This window comes from Notothenia rossii, assembly GCF_949606895.1.
Source record: "Notothenia rossii genome assembly, chromosome: 3".
NCBI classification, from domain to species: domain Eukaryota; kingdom Metazoa; phylum Chordata; class Actinopteri; order Perciformes; family Nototheniidae; genus Notothenia; species Notothenia rossii.
The window spans coordinates 12,757,472-12,774,200 of record NC_136901.1 but is presented as its reverse complement, the minus strand read 5'-3'; the positions used below and the strand labels follow the sequence as shown (position 1 = coordinate 12,774,200).

Here is a 16,729-nt window from a genome sequence, read left to right as displayed (position 1 = left end):
CAAACTGATGAACTGCAGTTTAAGTTCACAAGTAACGGAGGAGTCTCCTACAAGCAGTGGGAAAATCAAAGTTGACGTAGTATTTTCAACCCTATTATATTTTCTTATCATTTTTATGTTATTTTTTAAACATACTGTAAAGTGAAATGTCTGTGATAATTGAGGTAATCTGATATTTTTGTGCTTTCTTTATCCAATGTCAACTTTGTACTGGTCATAGTGCTTTTACTTAAAAAAAATAAAAAACACATGCAGGAAGTTCCCTCCAGTTTAACACATTATTGCACATTATCTATTAAATATTATAGAATATTATAGTTTAGATAAGATACATAAAGATTAAATATCATGTCCTACTTCTTGGTTTCTCTATAGTTTGTAAAGTAAATCACCATCATGTCAAAGAAGTCAAATTTTCAGAGTCTGATATTACATTTAAAAACTCAAAGTTATTCAATGAAATGTTGAATTGTATAGCATCCTTTGAGCCAGTTCTATCCATGCTGACTACTGAAAAAGCCCCAAAAACTATGTCCAACGAATATCAGAGGAGTTTTTATTTTGAAAAGCCTATCCAGGAAGTGCCCTCCAGATTGACGCTGAGCTGAGCTCATTTTCACGCTGCTGTGCGTCAAGGTGCACGCGCCCTCCACAGGTAGACAAGAGGCTGAGCAACTCTCCGAGATTTACCTTCCCCGCTGGAGATGACACTCTGAACGGATTCCATTTACATTTTTGTCAAAAAAGAAACAGAAAAACACTTGAAGGATGCGTTCACGGGACAGGTGCTCGATGTGGACTTTGCAGACCTGCATCCTCCTGCTGCTGCTGGTCAGACAGATACAACCTCAGCGAACAGGTGAGTTCATGCTGTTCATTTACTGTTTTCTTATGTATGTCAATTTTTCAATAATACAAAATACTGCAAAACAGGAATATTGTTGAAAAAGTGGAAAAAACCGTCTTAAAACGCTGTAAATGTTGTATATTTTTAATGTAATTGTCTCCTACACAAGAGAAAACCTCCATACTTTTAATATTCACACATTATCATTCACTTGTGCTGTGAATGATGAGCATTTGTGCTGACACTTGATCTGAAGCTCCTCTCAGGCAGGAATGAGGCTGTGGTTGATGAGACTGTCTGGACTTGTCTCTTTTTTTAGGATTTATGAATAGCTCTCAGCATCTCCTCTCATGTACCTCCTCACTGTCACTAGTCTTTGTTTGGTTCGTTAAAAGTCTAGGATAACCTCTTATTCATTAAATCATGCACAGACCTGCGCTTATTCATCCTCTAACTCTTCTGTATTTGATGACTTTGCATTATTAGTTCATTAGCTTCAGGTTTCTGATACTAAGTCTGTTAACGTTTGCACATTTTGAGCATGGAGATTATGAGTCAATGGGCCCCTGCACAAACATCTGGAGGCCACCTTTTTTCTTCTTTATAGAAAAACAAATGCACATTCAGGAGGTTGTTTGGTTGTTTGAGCTCGTTTTATGGAGTTTTGCTTCTCTTTCACGTCATTTGTGCATCTTTGTGGTTGTTTTTTGACATTTTTTGCCTCGTCGTCATTTTTCATGTATTTCTTTGGTTATTTTGTGTCTTATTTAGTCAATTTGCTCCTTTATTCATTCATTTGTGTCTCTTTTCATTTCTTTTTTGCAGCTTTCTACTCTTTGTTGTCTTTTGAACCCCTTTTTGTAGTTGTGTTGTGTCTCTTAGTAGAAATGTCCTTAACTTTTTATACGAGAAATGTTAATATTCTACAGACTTTTTCCCAGGAACCCTCTGAACCATTTGTTAAAGATTTAAGAAATAATGTTCTAAGCAGGGGATGAATGTTACTTGTGCTTTCCATTGTGTTGCAGAACAGTACAGTACTGTGTGTGTGTGTGTGTGTGTGTGTGTGTGTGTGTGTGTGTGTGTGTGTGTGTGTGTGTGTGTGTGTGTGTGTGTGTGTGTGTGTGTGTGTGTGTGTGTGTGTGTGTGTGTGTGTGTGTGTGTGTGTGTGTGTGTGTGTGTGTGTGTGTGTGTGTGTGTGTGTGTGTGTGTGTGTGTGTGTGTGTGTGTGTGTGTGTGTGTGTGTGTGTGTGTGTGTGTGTGTGTGTGGAGGGGGGTAATTTGCGGTTTGTTCAGATTCAGATTTCCCCTCCTTCAGGGCACTTCATTCCCTCCTAGAGCAACAGACACACTTCATTGCAAAATTGCACACACACACACACACACACACACACACACACACACACACACACACACACACACACACACACACACACTGTGCTGACATTCGGGCATGCCCACTCGTTCATGTAGAGACACAGAGCAGAAATTCTGACACACTTCACACAAGAATTCAGGCTTGTGTATTTAGAATTAAAATTAGAAACAAATCAGCTTTTTGGGTGGTTTTTATTACTCTTATTGTATATTTATTACTATTTTTACAACATGACATTTGCTAGGATATTTACAATGCAGAAGTATACGCTTGTTCTGTGATTTGTAAATGCATCTTGTTTGAAAGGCGTTCTGGGAATTGTAGGAAATGAATGAGTGAAGTGGAGCATTGTGAGAAAGTGGAAATAGCAGAAGTCCTCGTAGAGCTTCATAAAGGATAATTCACAGTGTTTTATTCTTCCCACAAGCCTGTCATAGGAATGTACAACAACCTCTTTGTTTTCTTTCTCCATGTTGAGCAGATATAACTCAGATTTACTGTGTTTACATCACATGTAAGCCCTAACCAAAGCAGACGTTTCCCCTGGGTGGTCCCTGATATATGACGCTATATCTGATCAGAACAGACGACAAATGCTATAAAACCCATGTTGAAAATGAGTAGCGGTTCCCTGCATGGTGATGTGAATGATTCTTAATGTGGGATAATTACATCAGAAGGATGTTTATCTCATACTCTTACATTTTCTTTCCTGCATGCACATCTGGTTCAGCCTGTCTGAACTTGAGGCCATTTCCACCATCACTAATGCAGACATTTTTCACTTGTCTGTATTTATTTGTTTTAGAAAAGACGGTAGAACTACTTTCATGAAGTTTTTGTTTTTTATAAACGACTGATTAGGATATGAGTCCTCACAAAAGAACATGTTTTGCACACAATTATAAATAAATATAGCATTTAAAAGACATCTAGATTAATTATTTAGTAAAGTCGGCCTGCTGCCTTTTTCTTTAATAGCATTAGAAATGTAATACTTAAGGCTTTTGTATTGTTTATTGCACAAAATAACTTAAGTTATTAATTGGCTGTTGAACAGTTTCCATTATCTTATGTGTCCCTGGTTTGTAGACGATTGGCAGCACAACAGATATTTATTTACGTAAAAACAAAGCAGGCTATTACTTTAAATCAGTGTGGTGTTTTCGCTCAGTTGAATGATAATCATGGTGTGCTTAGTGAAGACTTTCTGTTTGGATTTGACTAGAAATCAAGTCTCTGCTGCATTAAATATGATATTTACAGATGTAATACTTGTTTAAAAGTAGAAAAAAAGGATGGCAGTAGTAGGCAATTATGCTTTGAGATAGTGTCTTGGATAGAGCAATATTGTAAGTGTTGACTTTTCTGGTTTTAAAAGCTGAATTTCAGTAATGATGTACATTCCTAAGAATACCACAATGTGCTCTGTAATTTCCTTGTACCCACTTAGTCTTTATTCCCATCATAAATATTAAGTGAAAGCAAAATAGTCAACACAATACTATAGTTCAGTGTGTTGTTACTTCAGCAGCGTGTTAGAAACCAAAACCCTCTATCAGTAACTAACGACAGCTTTTAAAGAGAGCACTTTTGAACACAATGTGAACACTGATGCCTTCACATGCTCCCTACATGTGGGTGTTTTCAATCTCTCTCTGTAGGGTTGACAGCGGAAGTGTTCCAGTGCACGATCTCATGGAGGATGTTTTTTGCTTCCCATCTTCCATCTTCCCAAACAACCGGCTCTCAGGAGCTTTTCTCTGTTAATGGGAGTGTGATGTTTTCCCAGCTGCAGAATGGTGACTTCCAGGTGGTGAAAAGAGATGATACTGGTGATAATGGTGGTTGTGGTTTTGTTTCTCCCACCTGCTCCGCTCTTTGAGATCTAATCAGCTACTGACATACAAATAAAGGAGGGTCCATTTCAGCTTGATTTCTAAATGTAGGAGCTAGAATCAGGTCACAAACTCACAATCACAAACTATTAAACAATGGATTCTAAGAAATGTGGATTCATGCTCTAATCTCCCAATAATGGGTATGGTGGTCCTGCACAGGCCTACAAATGATACACACATATACAAAAATCAGTGTTTGGTACAAAAAATAATAATCCCTGTTTTTGAATAATAATGCAAAATGATAGCCTTGTTTTGCATTCGCAGACTTTTTACATGCACAAAAACCTATAGAACACACTACAGGAAATGGAAACCTTTTTGTAGTACAGTTCTTAATAAGAAGCTAAGTGTAGCAGCTGTTTTTGACTCTCCTAAATGTCCACAGGTTTGTGCAGGCGAATGCAGATTAACTCTACCCTGCAGCTATTTTCCTATAAAAGCCTAAATTACCCTCCTTAAACCTGAATACACAAGATACCTCTCTCTGAAACAGGAGCGTTGTGTTCACAGCAGTGTTTGCTGGCTCACTAATGTCTCGCTAACAAATACAAAGTTTACTGTGAAGCAAACTTCTCTGTGTTTCTGAACTGCCCTCAACCCCCAGCAGCTCTGACTCATCGTGTTTTCCATGAAGGCATCAGTCTTTAATCAGTTGTACTTCGGAGGGGCCAAACAGACTCTGTGTGCCCATATGATCCAGAGGGGGGGGGGGGGCTGGCCAGATTCCAGGGGGGGGGGGGGGGGGTCACAGTCCTCTATAAGACAGATGCATGCTGCTATTCATTAGCTCAGAAGACACAGAAGAAGCTCACTGTGTGCAGATTGACTGTATAGAGATCTACTTTTCCATAGTGGACGAATTGTGTTTTCAGGGATAAGAGACCATTTGATGGGAGTGTTACGTTTTATAAGGAGAAACGTCATTAGATATGTGAGAATAAATGTTGCATTTTGGTTAATTGAGACACATTATGCGACACATTCAACTTGTTTCTCTCGGTCTCTTTTCGAACAAAACACATTATTGATCTCATCGTCTTTCGGGAACATAACAGACTCTATTCACACTCAAGATACATAAGTTAAACGAGCATAGCAAATGTATTTCTTCCCCATTTTCTATGCTCTATTATCACTATCTAATACAGGCAAAATACGAAAAATGATCTTAAAAGACAGAAATCCAAAAGACCTGTCCCTAACAATATGCAAAGAAAAGCACACTCACACTTGTATTTAAAGTATTCACCGAGGTGGAGTGTTTAGCATTTCAAACTGATTTCTCTCCTTAAAACATAAACGCTTTTCTTGTATGTGTTTGTTTTAAACCGTTCATAAAAGGAACATTTGAGGGAATAATGGAAGCATAACAACCCTTTAAGTACCGTAATGTGATAGTTGCGAACAAATCACACATGTACACATATTATCTCCACTCTTTATTTGCAAGTCAAAACACATTTGCAACTTAGAGCCCTTTTTTGCAACCACACACTCTACTGCACAATATTTAGTCAGTCCAGTGAATTCCTGGAAGGATTGACATGTGAAATGAGGCCCGTTGTTCTTTTCAAATGAGTATTACGTTTCACAATTAAACAGAGGAATGGTCTAAATCCATTTTGAATCGGCTTTAATTTCAGTGTTGACGTCATATTTTGGACAAAAGTCGGGCTGTTAACTTTGTGAAGTAGCTGCTCTGGATGAGTTTTTACAGCAGTAGCCTACTTGCCCTGGAGTACAGTATCTGAGAGGCAGGAATTTAACTCGCCTGAAGTTACGAGGCCTTTAATGTCACACCGCTTCAGACTCATTGTGCAAAAATGTACGTCTGACAGGTGAGAGTCCTAAAAATCTCACTTTGAATTGACTAAAATGTCCCTTGATCTCCATCATCATTCTGGAACAAAACGTTTTATTTACTCAGAATTATCTACCATATTTACCCCCGTTTATCATCCGTCTTTCTACAACAAACGCCCCCTTTCAGTAGATTAGGATTCCCCTCACAACGAGTCCACTGTCTCACTGTCTCACCCCCCCCCCCGATATAAATGAATCATGCATTGAGGCTCCATAAGGGAACCGTCTCACACCCTCTCGTCTGAAAATGCCACGCTTTTTTCCGTGCCAAGAACCCCACTTCGACATACCGCAGGGTGTAAGGATTAGGGGGGGGGGGGGAGAGAGGGAGAGAGAGGAGTGTCATGGCTGTTGATTTCTGCTCCGCTTTCTGCCAAGACGCCCCACGGGACACTTCTTTTGCTGCTTCGGTTTGAAGAATTTGAGTTATTTGATGACTGGAAAATAAAGATAGACATCAGTCAGTGATAGGCAGTGATTTACTGCCAGGATGGAAAAGGTTACGAAGTTATTGATACTGTGACATTTAAACAAACACAGATTTGGTGCAGAGACACTCCTTAGACTCCACAGACTTTAGAAAAGAACATTTCTCCTTCTTTTTTCAAGTTATACTGCATTGAAAACTGAAGCAAAACATGTATTTGTTGGCAGTATAAAAAGTAATAATTAATAGTACTCTAGACTCTATAGAGAAATAGCATTTACACAATGAATGTTTTGTTCCTGCATGAAAATACTTTTGCTATACAAATGAGGTTAGGGCTTATGGTTGCAGTTTGGAGTGCTTTTCACAGTCAAATACCCAGAGAAATGTAGAAAGAGCAGATTAGTTAAAAATGATTTTTAACCACATACAAGGGTTGTTGTGTTTCTGGTTGTGGGAAATCACAGTTTACAGTAGACCCAGCACAGCTCATAAAAATGCTTTTGTTGAAATAGATTGTATGAGAGCAAAAACACTGATAAATGAGAATGTTCTGCAGACAATTATCCAAAAACCCTCCTCTTAATACTGAGTACTGATGTACAATCTGACTCACTGACAGAAAATAACACATTTTCTCTATTTGCACACTTTCCCCCCCTTTAACTTCCCATTAAAACCTATGAACATCCCAGTAGCATACTATATATCCCTCTGCTGCCATCTGCTGGTTCATAACGGTACTGTGAATATGAGACACTCGTAATTTGCAAACTTCCCCTGAAGTATCACTGAATCTTACTCTTGTATTGTATCACACATGGCTGCACAATATATTCTTTTTGTATTCACACCATGTCACCCTGTGTGATAAACATATCCTGAAAGACTGTGTTTTAAGTTAGAAATGAGTATCGGTATTTATTTTTTCAATTCAATAAGCAGTAGTTGTTATCAGTAAAGCAGAAGAAATCTACTACAATTATATCTTTTAAAAACATTTTCCTAACATGGTGCAGCCTTTACCTTTAATGCCTTACATTAATTCTCTCACTTTTTCATGATACTGTAAGTGCCCAAAATGTCTCTCCACTTAACAACTCTGCCACTAACTAAAACAATACTTCTGACAAAGTACCAGAACACATGAGCTCACGGTGTAAATATTGAGCCTGTGCTTCCTCAGTGTGTTTCACAGTGAGAGAACATACATGTGAGCGTGTGAACTGTGTAGTATCCCTGTGGGAGAAGAGACAGAAACATGATACACCAATTAACCAGAGAGTTTCTGTCCCTCAGAAACAGAAACATATGCTCCCATCATCCTGGAAGTTTTTACAAGACCAGTAGATGAGGAGAAAAGTCTCAACAAACAAATAGAAATGGCTCTGAAAGTATGCGTACCTTTTTTAAGTTGGTGGTCTGTATGATTTAGTGTTTGAGTGCAGTTGTAAAGATGGAAATGCAAGTGACTGTGATAAAATCCTGAACTCTTTATCACCATATCCTCACTTTATTTCCTATATATGGAGATGTTTAATCAACAGCTGTAACAAGGGCCTTAGTTAAGTTGAATGCAGAGTGATGTTTTTGCAGGCTTAGGAAGGAACACACACCAACTTCAGGGTTTCTGTGGGTCCTTAAAATCTAAAAAGAGCATTTAAATTGTCTTGAAATATGAAATTAGATTGGATTATAAAGTCACTTGCAATACACAATAGCAGTTAAATGATACAACTTTACCAGGATGCATGCAGTCACTTCCAAATGTGTCTTTGGCAAATATTTGTATTAATCAATGCTGCAAACACCCTTACTCACTCATTAATCCTCTGACAGCTCTTGAGAAATCTGGTTGCCATGGCGATTATTTGTGGTTAGGGGAGATTGAATCACTCTGCTAATTTTCCACAGCTGTAATTTATACAGTTCCTTTTTTTTTTACGACCTTTTTTTCTAATATTTCTCAATGCTCTATGACAAAGTAGCTAAAAACGGATGCTAAAAACGGATGCTATAGAACTGTTTTGTGATGAAGACAGACTTCCCTATGGTTAATGTGCAGCTGTGGTGCTGGAATGCACTGTATACAGCTGTTTGCATATGTATGTGAGCATAATGCTGCTCCAGGTGCCTTCATAAACTGACATTGAGTAACTCCACAGCTTAATGCCGTGGTGTGTTTACTTACCCTGCTCACGGCCCTGTGCAGGCCACCGCCGCTGACAGCCCATAGTGATGAAAAGTGCAGGGAGGGTTAATATGTGGGAGAGCCTGCAGGCCATCTCTGGTGATTTATCGACTAGTGTGATGCACACGAACGCACCATGGGAAGATCTTATCAAGGAAGATGGGTTTGTACTGATTTAAATTTCTCTCTCAGGTGGTAAGAATTGTGCTTTCTCACGTCAAAAGTATCCACATTTATGTCATGAATGACCCATTTCTGATGCTTCTGGTGCTTTTGACTAATCTGCTGTAGTGAGGGAAAGGAAAAAACCTCATGACATAATCAATTTAGGAAACAGCTAGAAAGGAAGTCTGGTTTTACCCAAACACACAACTCTGTAATCGCTTTTGGTAATTACTGCAAGACTGAGACATGTGAGCTTTTCTTCAATCATTTGTCAGTTTGTGTTGCATGCTTTGTGGTGCATAGTTTTAGTTGTTAGCCTCTTATGAAAAGGCCTCTATGTACTGTAAAAGATCATTTTAAGCTAAACTTTCAATTTGCATTTGTTTCTGCAAGATCAGACACTTTTAATTTACTTTTTATTTGCTCGTCTGTCCCAGATAATGAAGATAAAAAACCGTAACTCTTCAATAAGTCGCTTTAACCTGTTGATATTCACTTAGAGAACTAATATCAGTATGTAGCGTCTCTACTTTAAAGAGTCCTCTCCTGCTGATGTTCAGGTGTATATCAGTATGTAGTGTCTCTACTTTAAAGAGTCCTCTCCTGCTGATGTGCAGGTGTATATCAGTATGTAGTGTCTCTACTTTAAAGAGTCCTCTCCTGCTGATGTTCAGGTGTATATCAGTATGTAGTGTCTCTACTTTAAAGAGTCTTCTCCTGCTGATTTTCAGGTGTATATCAGTATGTAGTGTCTCTACTTTAAAGAGTCCTCTCCTGCTGATGTCCAGGTGTATATCAGTATGTAGTGTCTCTACTTTAAAGAGTCCTCTCCTGCTGATGTTCAGGTTTATATCAGTATGTAGTGTCTCTACTTTAAAGAGTCCTCTCCTGCTGATGTTCAGGTTTATATCAGTATGTAGTGTCTCTACTTTAAAGAGTCCTCTCCTGCTGATGTTCAGGTGTATATCAGTATGTAGTGTCTCTATTTTAAAGAGTCCTCTCCTGCTGATGTTCAGGTGTATATCAGTATGTCGTATCTCTATTTTAAAGAGTCCTCTCCTGCTGATGTTCAGGTGTATATCAGTATGTAGTGTCTCTACTTTACTACTTTAAAGAGTCCTCTCCTGCTGATGTCCAGGTGTATATCAGTATGTAGTATCTCTATTTTAAAGAGTCCTCTCCTGCTGATGTTCAGGTGTATATCAGTGTGTAGTGTCTCTACTTTACTACTTTAAAGAGTCCTCTCCTGCTGATGTTCAGGTGTATATCAGTATGTAGTATCTCTATTTTAAAGAGTCCTCTCCTGCTGATGTTCAGGTGTATATCAGTATGTAGTGTCTCTACTTTAAAGAGTCCTCTCCTGCTGATGTTCAGGTGTATATCAGTATGTAGTGTCTCTACTTTAAAGAGTCCTCTCCTGCTGATGTTCAGGTGTACTGTATATCAGTATGTAGTGTCTCTACTTTAAAGAGTCCTCTCCTGCTGATGTTCAGGTGTATATCAGTATGTAGTGTCTCTACTTTAAAGAGTCCTCTCTTGCTGATGTCCAGGTGTATATCAGTATGTAGTATCTCTATTTTAAAGAGTCCTCTCCTGCTGATGTTCAGGTGTATATCAGTATGTAGTATCTCTACTTTAAAGAGTCCTCTCCTGCTGATGTTCAGGTGTATATCAGTATGTAGTGTCTCTACTTTAAAGAGTCCTCTCCTGCTGATGTTCAGGTTTATATCAGTATGTAGTGTCTCTACTTTAAAGAGTCCTCTCCTGCTGATGTTCAGGTGTATATCAGTATGTAGTGTCTCTACTTTAAAGAGTCCTCTCCTGCTGATGTTCAGGTGTATATCAGTATGTAGTGTCTCTACTTTAAAGAGTCCTCTCTTGCTGATGTCCAGGTGTATATCAGTATGTAGTATCTCTATTTTAAAGAGTCCTCTCCTGCTGATGTTCAGGTGTATATCAGTATGTAGTATCTCTACTTTAAAGAGTCCTCTCCTGCTGATGTTCAGGTGTATATCAGTATGTAGTGTCTCTACTTTAAAGAGTCCTCTCCTGCTGATGTTCAGGTTTATATCAGTATGTAGTGTCTCTACTTTAAAGAGTCCTCTCCTGCTGATGTTCAGGTGTATATCAGTATGTAGTGTATCTACTTTAAAGAGTCCTCTCCTGCTGATGTTCAGGTGTATATCAGTATGTAGTGTCTCTACTTTAAAGAGTCCTCTCTTGCTGATGTCCAGGTGTATATCAGTATGTAGTATCTCTATTTTAAAGAGTCCTCTCCTGCTGATGTTCAGGTGTATATCAGTATGTAGTATCTCTACTTTAAAGAGTCCTCTCCTGCTGATGTTCAGGTGTATATCAGTATGTAGTGTCTCTTCTGTGACTTGTCTCCATGCTTTAATGTTATAAAAGCTCTTTTATTTTTCTCAGCCTGTGCACCTCTTTTCACCCTCTGTCTGAAACCAGAGCTGCTCTGATTGGTTAGCTGGCCGGCTCTGTTGTGATTGGTCCAAGGCCGAATTTCCCATATACATTGGGTGGGACACATCCCCCCCAATATTCAGATATGCTCAAAATGTGCCCCATCCCCTGTCCCTCGTCCCATTTTTATATATTTTCCTTTAGAATGGCAGGAAATTAGTATTCAAATGTTTTGGTCCCCCCCCCCAACGTTGACTCCATGGTTGCGGCCTTGGATTGATCAAATACTTATAGATGTCCCGCCCCTTAGCCTATCACATACAATGTGTTGAAGCGCCAGCCCTCAACAGCTGGCTTTCACACACTCTCCAAAACACCCAATCTTTTCCAGTCCTGCATAGCATTAGTACAGCAGTATGAATGCACAAATGGTAAAAATGTGGAAACCTCCAAATGTCATGCAGCGGGGGTGTGGGAGGTCTGCGGGCTGGAATGTGGAACAGCTGGATGTCCTTGCTTGGCAGATGAGGCGGTCGCTGCAGGATGGGGGCACACAGGGCCGGTGGGAGGGGGAGATCCCTCCATCCCTTATCTGTGAGAACCTGGAAGTGGGCTATTTTCCGAGGATTTTCTGCGATGAGGCAATGGAGTCTGTCCCGTGGGAGTTGAGCTTAAGAAGTTTAACCAGATACGCCCTCCCTCTCTCAGCTGCTGTCCTTCATTCATGCCTCTCACTCCCGCTGCTCCTCACCCATCACGAGTGTATCGTACACACCATCACGTATGACTCATTTTCACCCATGATAATAAATCACACCGACATGCCCGTGTTGTGTTACTCAACACAAGCACTCTCTGTGTTTTTGTTGTTTGAAACAACAAATTAGATCATTTCTCTTCATGCTCCAGGTCAGGCTCAACTCTAACCTCAGAGCTACCTTCAGGGGCGCCGCCAGGGATTTTGGGCCCCATGAAAAGATATCACATTGGTTACTTAAACATTTTTTTCTTAATGTTCTAAAATGTGTTGGGCGCCTGTCAGTCACGGGCCCTTAGAATCGTCCTAACTTTTGACCCCCTTACGGCGCCCCTGGCTACCTTAACCTGTCAGCTGATGAGTACATTTTTTCGGATTTCTTTGGGCCCTCATCCTTGGTCAATTTGAGTGGGAGGAAAATGTAAATAATTTTGAGAGAAAGAATGTAAAGTCCAAACATTTCTGTATTTTCTACCCTGGCTACAGATTAATCATACGACCTCTGGTAGGTAAACCACCGTGCTTTCCCCACTTACTATTATTACTTTTGTTTGCATTTATTCAAATAAATAGCTTTTTTGCCATCCAATAAAATGACCTCTCTTTTGCCTTTTTAAGACATGGATATTCAGTATGTATATATTTTGTCTATTTCTACTCTGGCGAACCCTTCGATTAATCTTGCAACCCCGTTAGTTGCATTTTTTCAAATATATTCATGCATTTTCTTGCCAATGCAATAACCTCTCTTCTGCTCTTGGAATATACAGACAAACATTACTGTCAAAACACATAGTACATGTTGTACTGCTTCTGAAGTACTTGCATCTGAACTCCAGAGTCTTGCCCATCTCTACACACTGTTTATTATGTCCTATACAAGTATTTAAAACTCCATATTTAGGTTATTTCCATGCTGTGCGGGTGTGTCGCTGTGGTAACATGAAGGCTTGCATGCTTTTCCTCCACGCTGCAGTGAGTCTTCGGGGACCCACTCATCAACTCAAACAGGGGAGGAGTTTTTTTGTATACAGGGGCAACTTTTATAACCAATGGCATCCATCATCAGTGAAGCAAGCCTGCCTCTGCACTTGGAATCCCCCCCCCTGTGCTTGTTCGTGAGTGTGGGAGATGTAGAAGGAGGGTCTTTGGAGTTTTTATGTGTTGCTTTTCATTCAGTGGATACTCAGTGGCCCTTGAACAGCAGCTTGGATTTAACTGTTGACCGGCTGGCTAACAGGTGGGGGAACAGAGAGTGGAGGAGATACACTCAGAGGAACCATGTTGGGAATGAAGACGTTGCTCCTTCTCCTGGCTTTTTTTGCCTGGAGCTCAGACGCCTGGTTCTGGGCCAAAGACCCAGAACCCACAACATCAACCTCCACTGAGTCAGCACCATCGGGAACGACAGGTGCCGCCAACGCAACTCAGAAGAACCTGGAGGAGGAGGAGGAGGACGACAACTTGTCTGGGGTTGGGGATGAAATCCTCAACGTGGCCACGGGAATCCGTAAGTCTGTGATGGCGTGGGACGTGACCCCGACCCCCGGGACTACTAACGGAGGCCCCACACAGAAGGTGGAGAGCGCTAACCCGAACACCACCGGTAATGCTAACGGGGTCAGAGGGGAGAGGGTGGAGGAGGATGAGGGGGATGGTGTAGAATCAGTTTTAAATGGTGATGAAATGGTGTCTAAAATCAATGAGACTTTTTCGGGTGTTTTGGATCTTCCACCCCATGATAGTCGCTTCAATGCTTGTCTCCCGGTGCCTTCTGATTGGCCCATTTGCTCCGGCAAACGTCCCGAATCATTCACGCTGCCCAACTTTTTCAACCACACGTCTGTGGAGGAGGTGGGGGCGGTCCTACAGGAGTGGGCATGGCTCACAAAATTGGGGTGTCACCACGGCGCCGAGTGGTTCCTCTGCCTCCTGCTGGCCCCCCGCTGCACGGCCCCCCCCCACCCACACTTGCCCTGCCGCAGCTTCTGCCAGGTGCTGCAGGACAGCTGCTGGGCGTCTCTGGAGGACGGGCGTCTCCCTGTGGAGTGTCACCTCCTGCCGGACGGGGGGCAGGAGCCCGGGGGTCCCGCGTGCGCGTCCGTTAGTAACCTGAAAGGTAACGGTGGGTTAGAATGTATCCCGTGTGGCCATACATTTTCAACCCCGATGTCACGTCAGTTTTTGTCGTTGTTTGAGCGTTAGTCTGTGTGTTTGTGCGGTGCTTGTTTGGAGACTCACATGTTTAAGCAAATATTTGGTCTTATGGATCCTTTTCATTCACTTTAAACATGATTTTGCATATTTTTTAGTACTTTACATTACAGATGACCATCTATAAAACCATATATAGTGTTTAAAGGTCACCTATTATGCAAAATCCACTTTTTCATGTCTTTTATACATCAACATGTGTCCCCTCTGTGTAAAGAGATTCTGAAAGTTTCAGGAAAAAAGATTCTCTCACTTTTTGTCCTGATCCATTTATATAAAAATCTGTCTGAAAATGAGCTGATCAGATTTCGGCCACCTTATCATCTCATAACGTTTTTTTGGCTTGTGTAACCATTAGCCAATCACCAATCAAGGTACTCTGGGGACTCTCATGCGGCTTTCTTGTGAGAAAGGAGCTATATTTCTGATTGGCTGGGCGGATTGCAAACCACGCCCCGTAAAACTAAAAAAAAGTGTTGTGAAGCCGCCATTTTATTATCCTCGCATTAGCATTATTAGCATTAGCATTAGCCTAGCGCAGAAACTCAGAGAGACTAACTTATGGCAACACAAAATAAAACATGGGAGTTGTGGAGGTGAGGAGGTGTCGGCGTTCTGGCGATTTACTCGGAAGGCTTCAGTAGAAGCTGCTGGGAGTCCCAGCAGCTTCTACTGAAGCCAGTCCCCAACTCCGGGGACTTCCGGCCGGGGATTTTGGGTGGCAGTATACGCCGTGAAGTTGTTTGCGGCCTGCAAGTAAACCCAAAGCAGAAGAAGAAGAAGTGACGTCAGCGGCTTCATTTGCCTAATCCACCCCCAGGGATTTATTCTGGTGTGAACGCGATCTGTACTTAGTTCATCAGAACTAAAGAGTTCTGATGAACTAAGTTCTCATGAACCTTTGAGGGAAAAGTACTGCGGTGTGAAAGCGCCTATTGAGTTCTTTGTAACCAAATATCTCTCAGAGGGGCGTGGGGAGGGGCTCCTTATTTTCATCTGAAGTAACAGACAGAGAATCAGCACTTTGGTAACAGGGCCGAAACAGAGGGGATTATGGGTAATGCTACAATGATCTGTTTGGTGTTTCAGCCAATCAGAGACATGTTCTGTATATATCTGAGACCTGTGATATGTTGATGAAAAACAGTATAATAGGGGACCTTTAAAACCATATATAGTGTTTAAAATATTTGAATTACACATTTTCACTTCTAATAATTAACTTTGTGCACACCTATAACATTTTAGACTTGAAAAAGACAAAATGCAGCACAACCCGAGACATACTGTAGTATTTTTGTATTCATTTTTTTGACCAAAGCCTGGTGCCAACATTACCCATTACCCAATGCAACGGACCAATCTGTCAGACATTCAGGTGGGTTTGGTGTTTTTGGGGGCAGTTTAGCTCATCCTTCTTGAGTTTCAGTCATCCATCACAGTTAGGATCATGTCTGCTTTCATCGTCGTTTTGTATGTGCATATTGATTTGATTTATTAATAAAAGTGGACGTGAGGTTTGACACAGATGAATGCTCTAACTAGTCTCTGCAAGTAGAATTTTTCCAACACATGCATTAAACTTAATAATGCCTTTAAGGTAGAAACATGGTTGCCAATAATGTAAAGTACAAGTGTGCAATGAATGGGTCCAAACCGTCCAAACATGCAGAACCAGCAGTGATGTTTGCAGTCGTTGTTGTCGTGTTGCTTTCTGGCGTCGTTTAAAAAAGCGCATGATGCTCCTGAGTTCACGTTGTGCCCCCGGCTGCATGCCATTCATGGGATTGTGTGTCAAATGTAAGCAGCCTTTTGTATGTCAGCAATGGACAGAGCGCTACAGGTTCTTTCTGTTAATACTACTGTGTAGAAATACTGTGTTACAAGTAGGACTACTGCATCCAAGTACAAAAGTATTAGCATCAAAATAATACCAAATCAAAAAGCCCATTATTATGTAGAATGGCCATTTTTTAAAATAATGTTTATTAGACTACTAGATAATTAGTGATGCATTAATGTGTTCGTCATTTTAATTGTACAGCTGCTAAAGGTGGAGCTAACTTTACTTGCTGCCAGGTATCTTAATCATCATAATTCATTAGTCGATAATATTTTCTAATAATAATTAGAAGTAAAGCTGTCATATAATTGCAGTGTAGTAAATGTACAATGCTTCCTAAATGTAGTTTAATAGAAGTTTAAAATAGTGTAGAATTGGAATACTGCAGTTAATTATGTGACCGTCTATGTTTCCTGTAGATATTTAATTGCTCTTTTTACTGCACTTTTAGTGTACAGTTATGCTATTATGCTGCTGTGTTTATTAAACGTCACATTGTACTTAAGGACAGTACTTCAGTAAATTGACTTAACGGTTGATTAAAGTGTTAAAAGCAACCAGAATGGACTTCAAATCCACATAATCATTTAACAAGTGGAATATTTTTGTTAGGCCTCATTTAGTTGTACAATAATCAGTATTGGAAATGATACCCTACATTAAGTCAAGTGTTTCCTAGTCCATTTACACTAAGAGGTCATTGGGAAATACATATGATACGC

The 16,729-nt window shown here is 40.5% G+C and overlaps 1 protein-coding gene across 6 annotated transcripts in view; it reads left to right on the top strand.

The window, feature by feature from the left end:
* The first annotated feature begins 635 nt into the window (after positions 1 to 635).
* Positions 636 to 16,729, top strand: part of LOC307034001 (uncharacterized protein) — a 46,986-nt gene continuing 30,892 nt past the window's right edge. For 3 of the 6 annotated variants that reach the window (XM_079672666.1, XM_079672665.1, XM_079672664.1), the window contains exon 1: positions 13,615 to 14,069. In XM_079672666.1, the coding sequence (XP_079528792.1) occupies positions 13,637 to 14,069 (433 nt within the window). In that variant the 5' untranslated portion in view covers positions 13,615 to 13,636. Of the gene's footprint in view, positions 860 to 13,107; positions 13,557 to 13,614; positions 14,070 to 16,729 lie in introns of those variants that run through there. The other 3 variants (XM_079672669.1, XM_079672668.1, XM_079672667.1) reach the window with 3 other exon arrangements.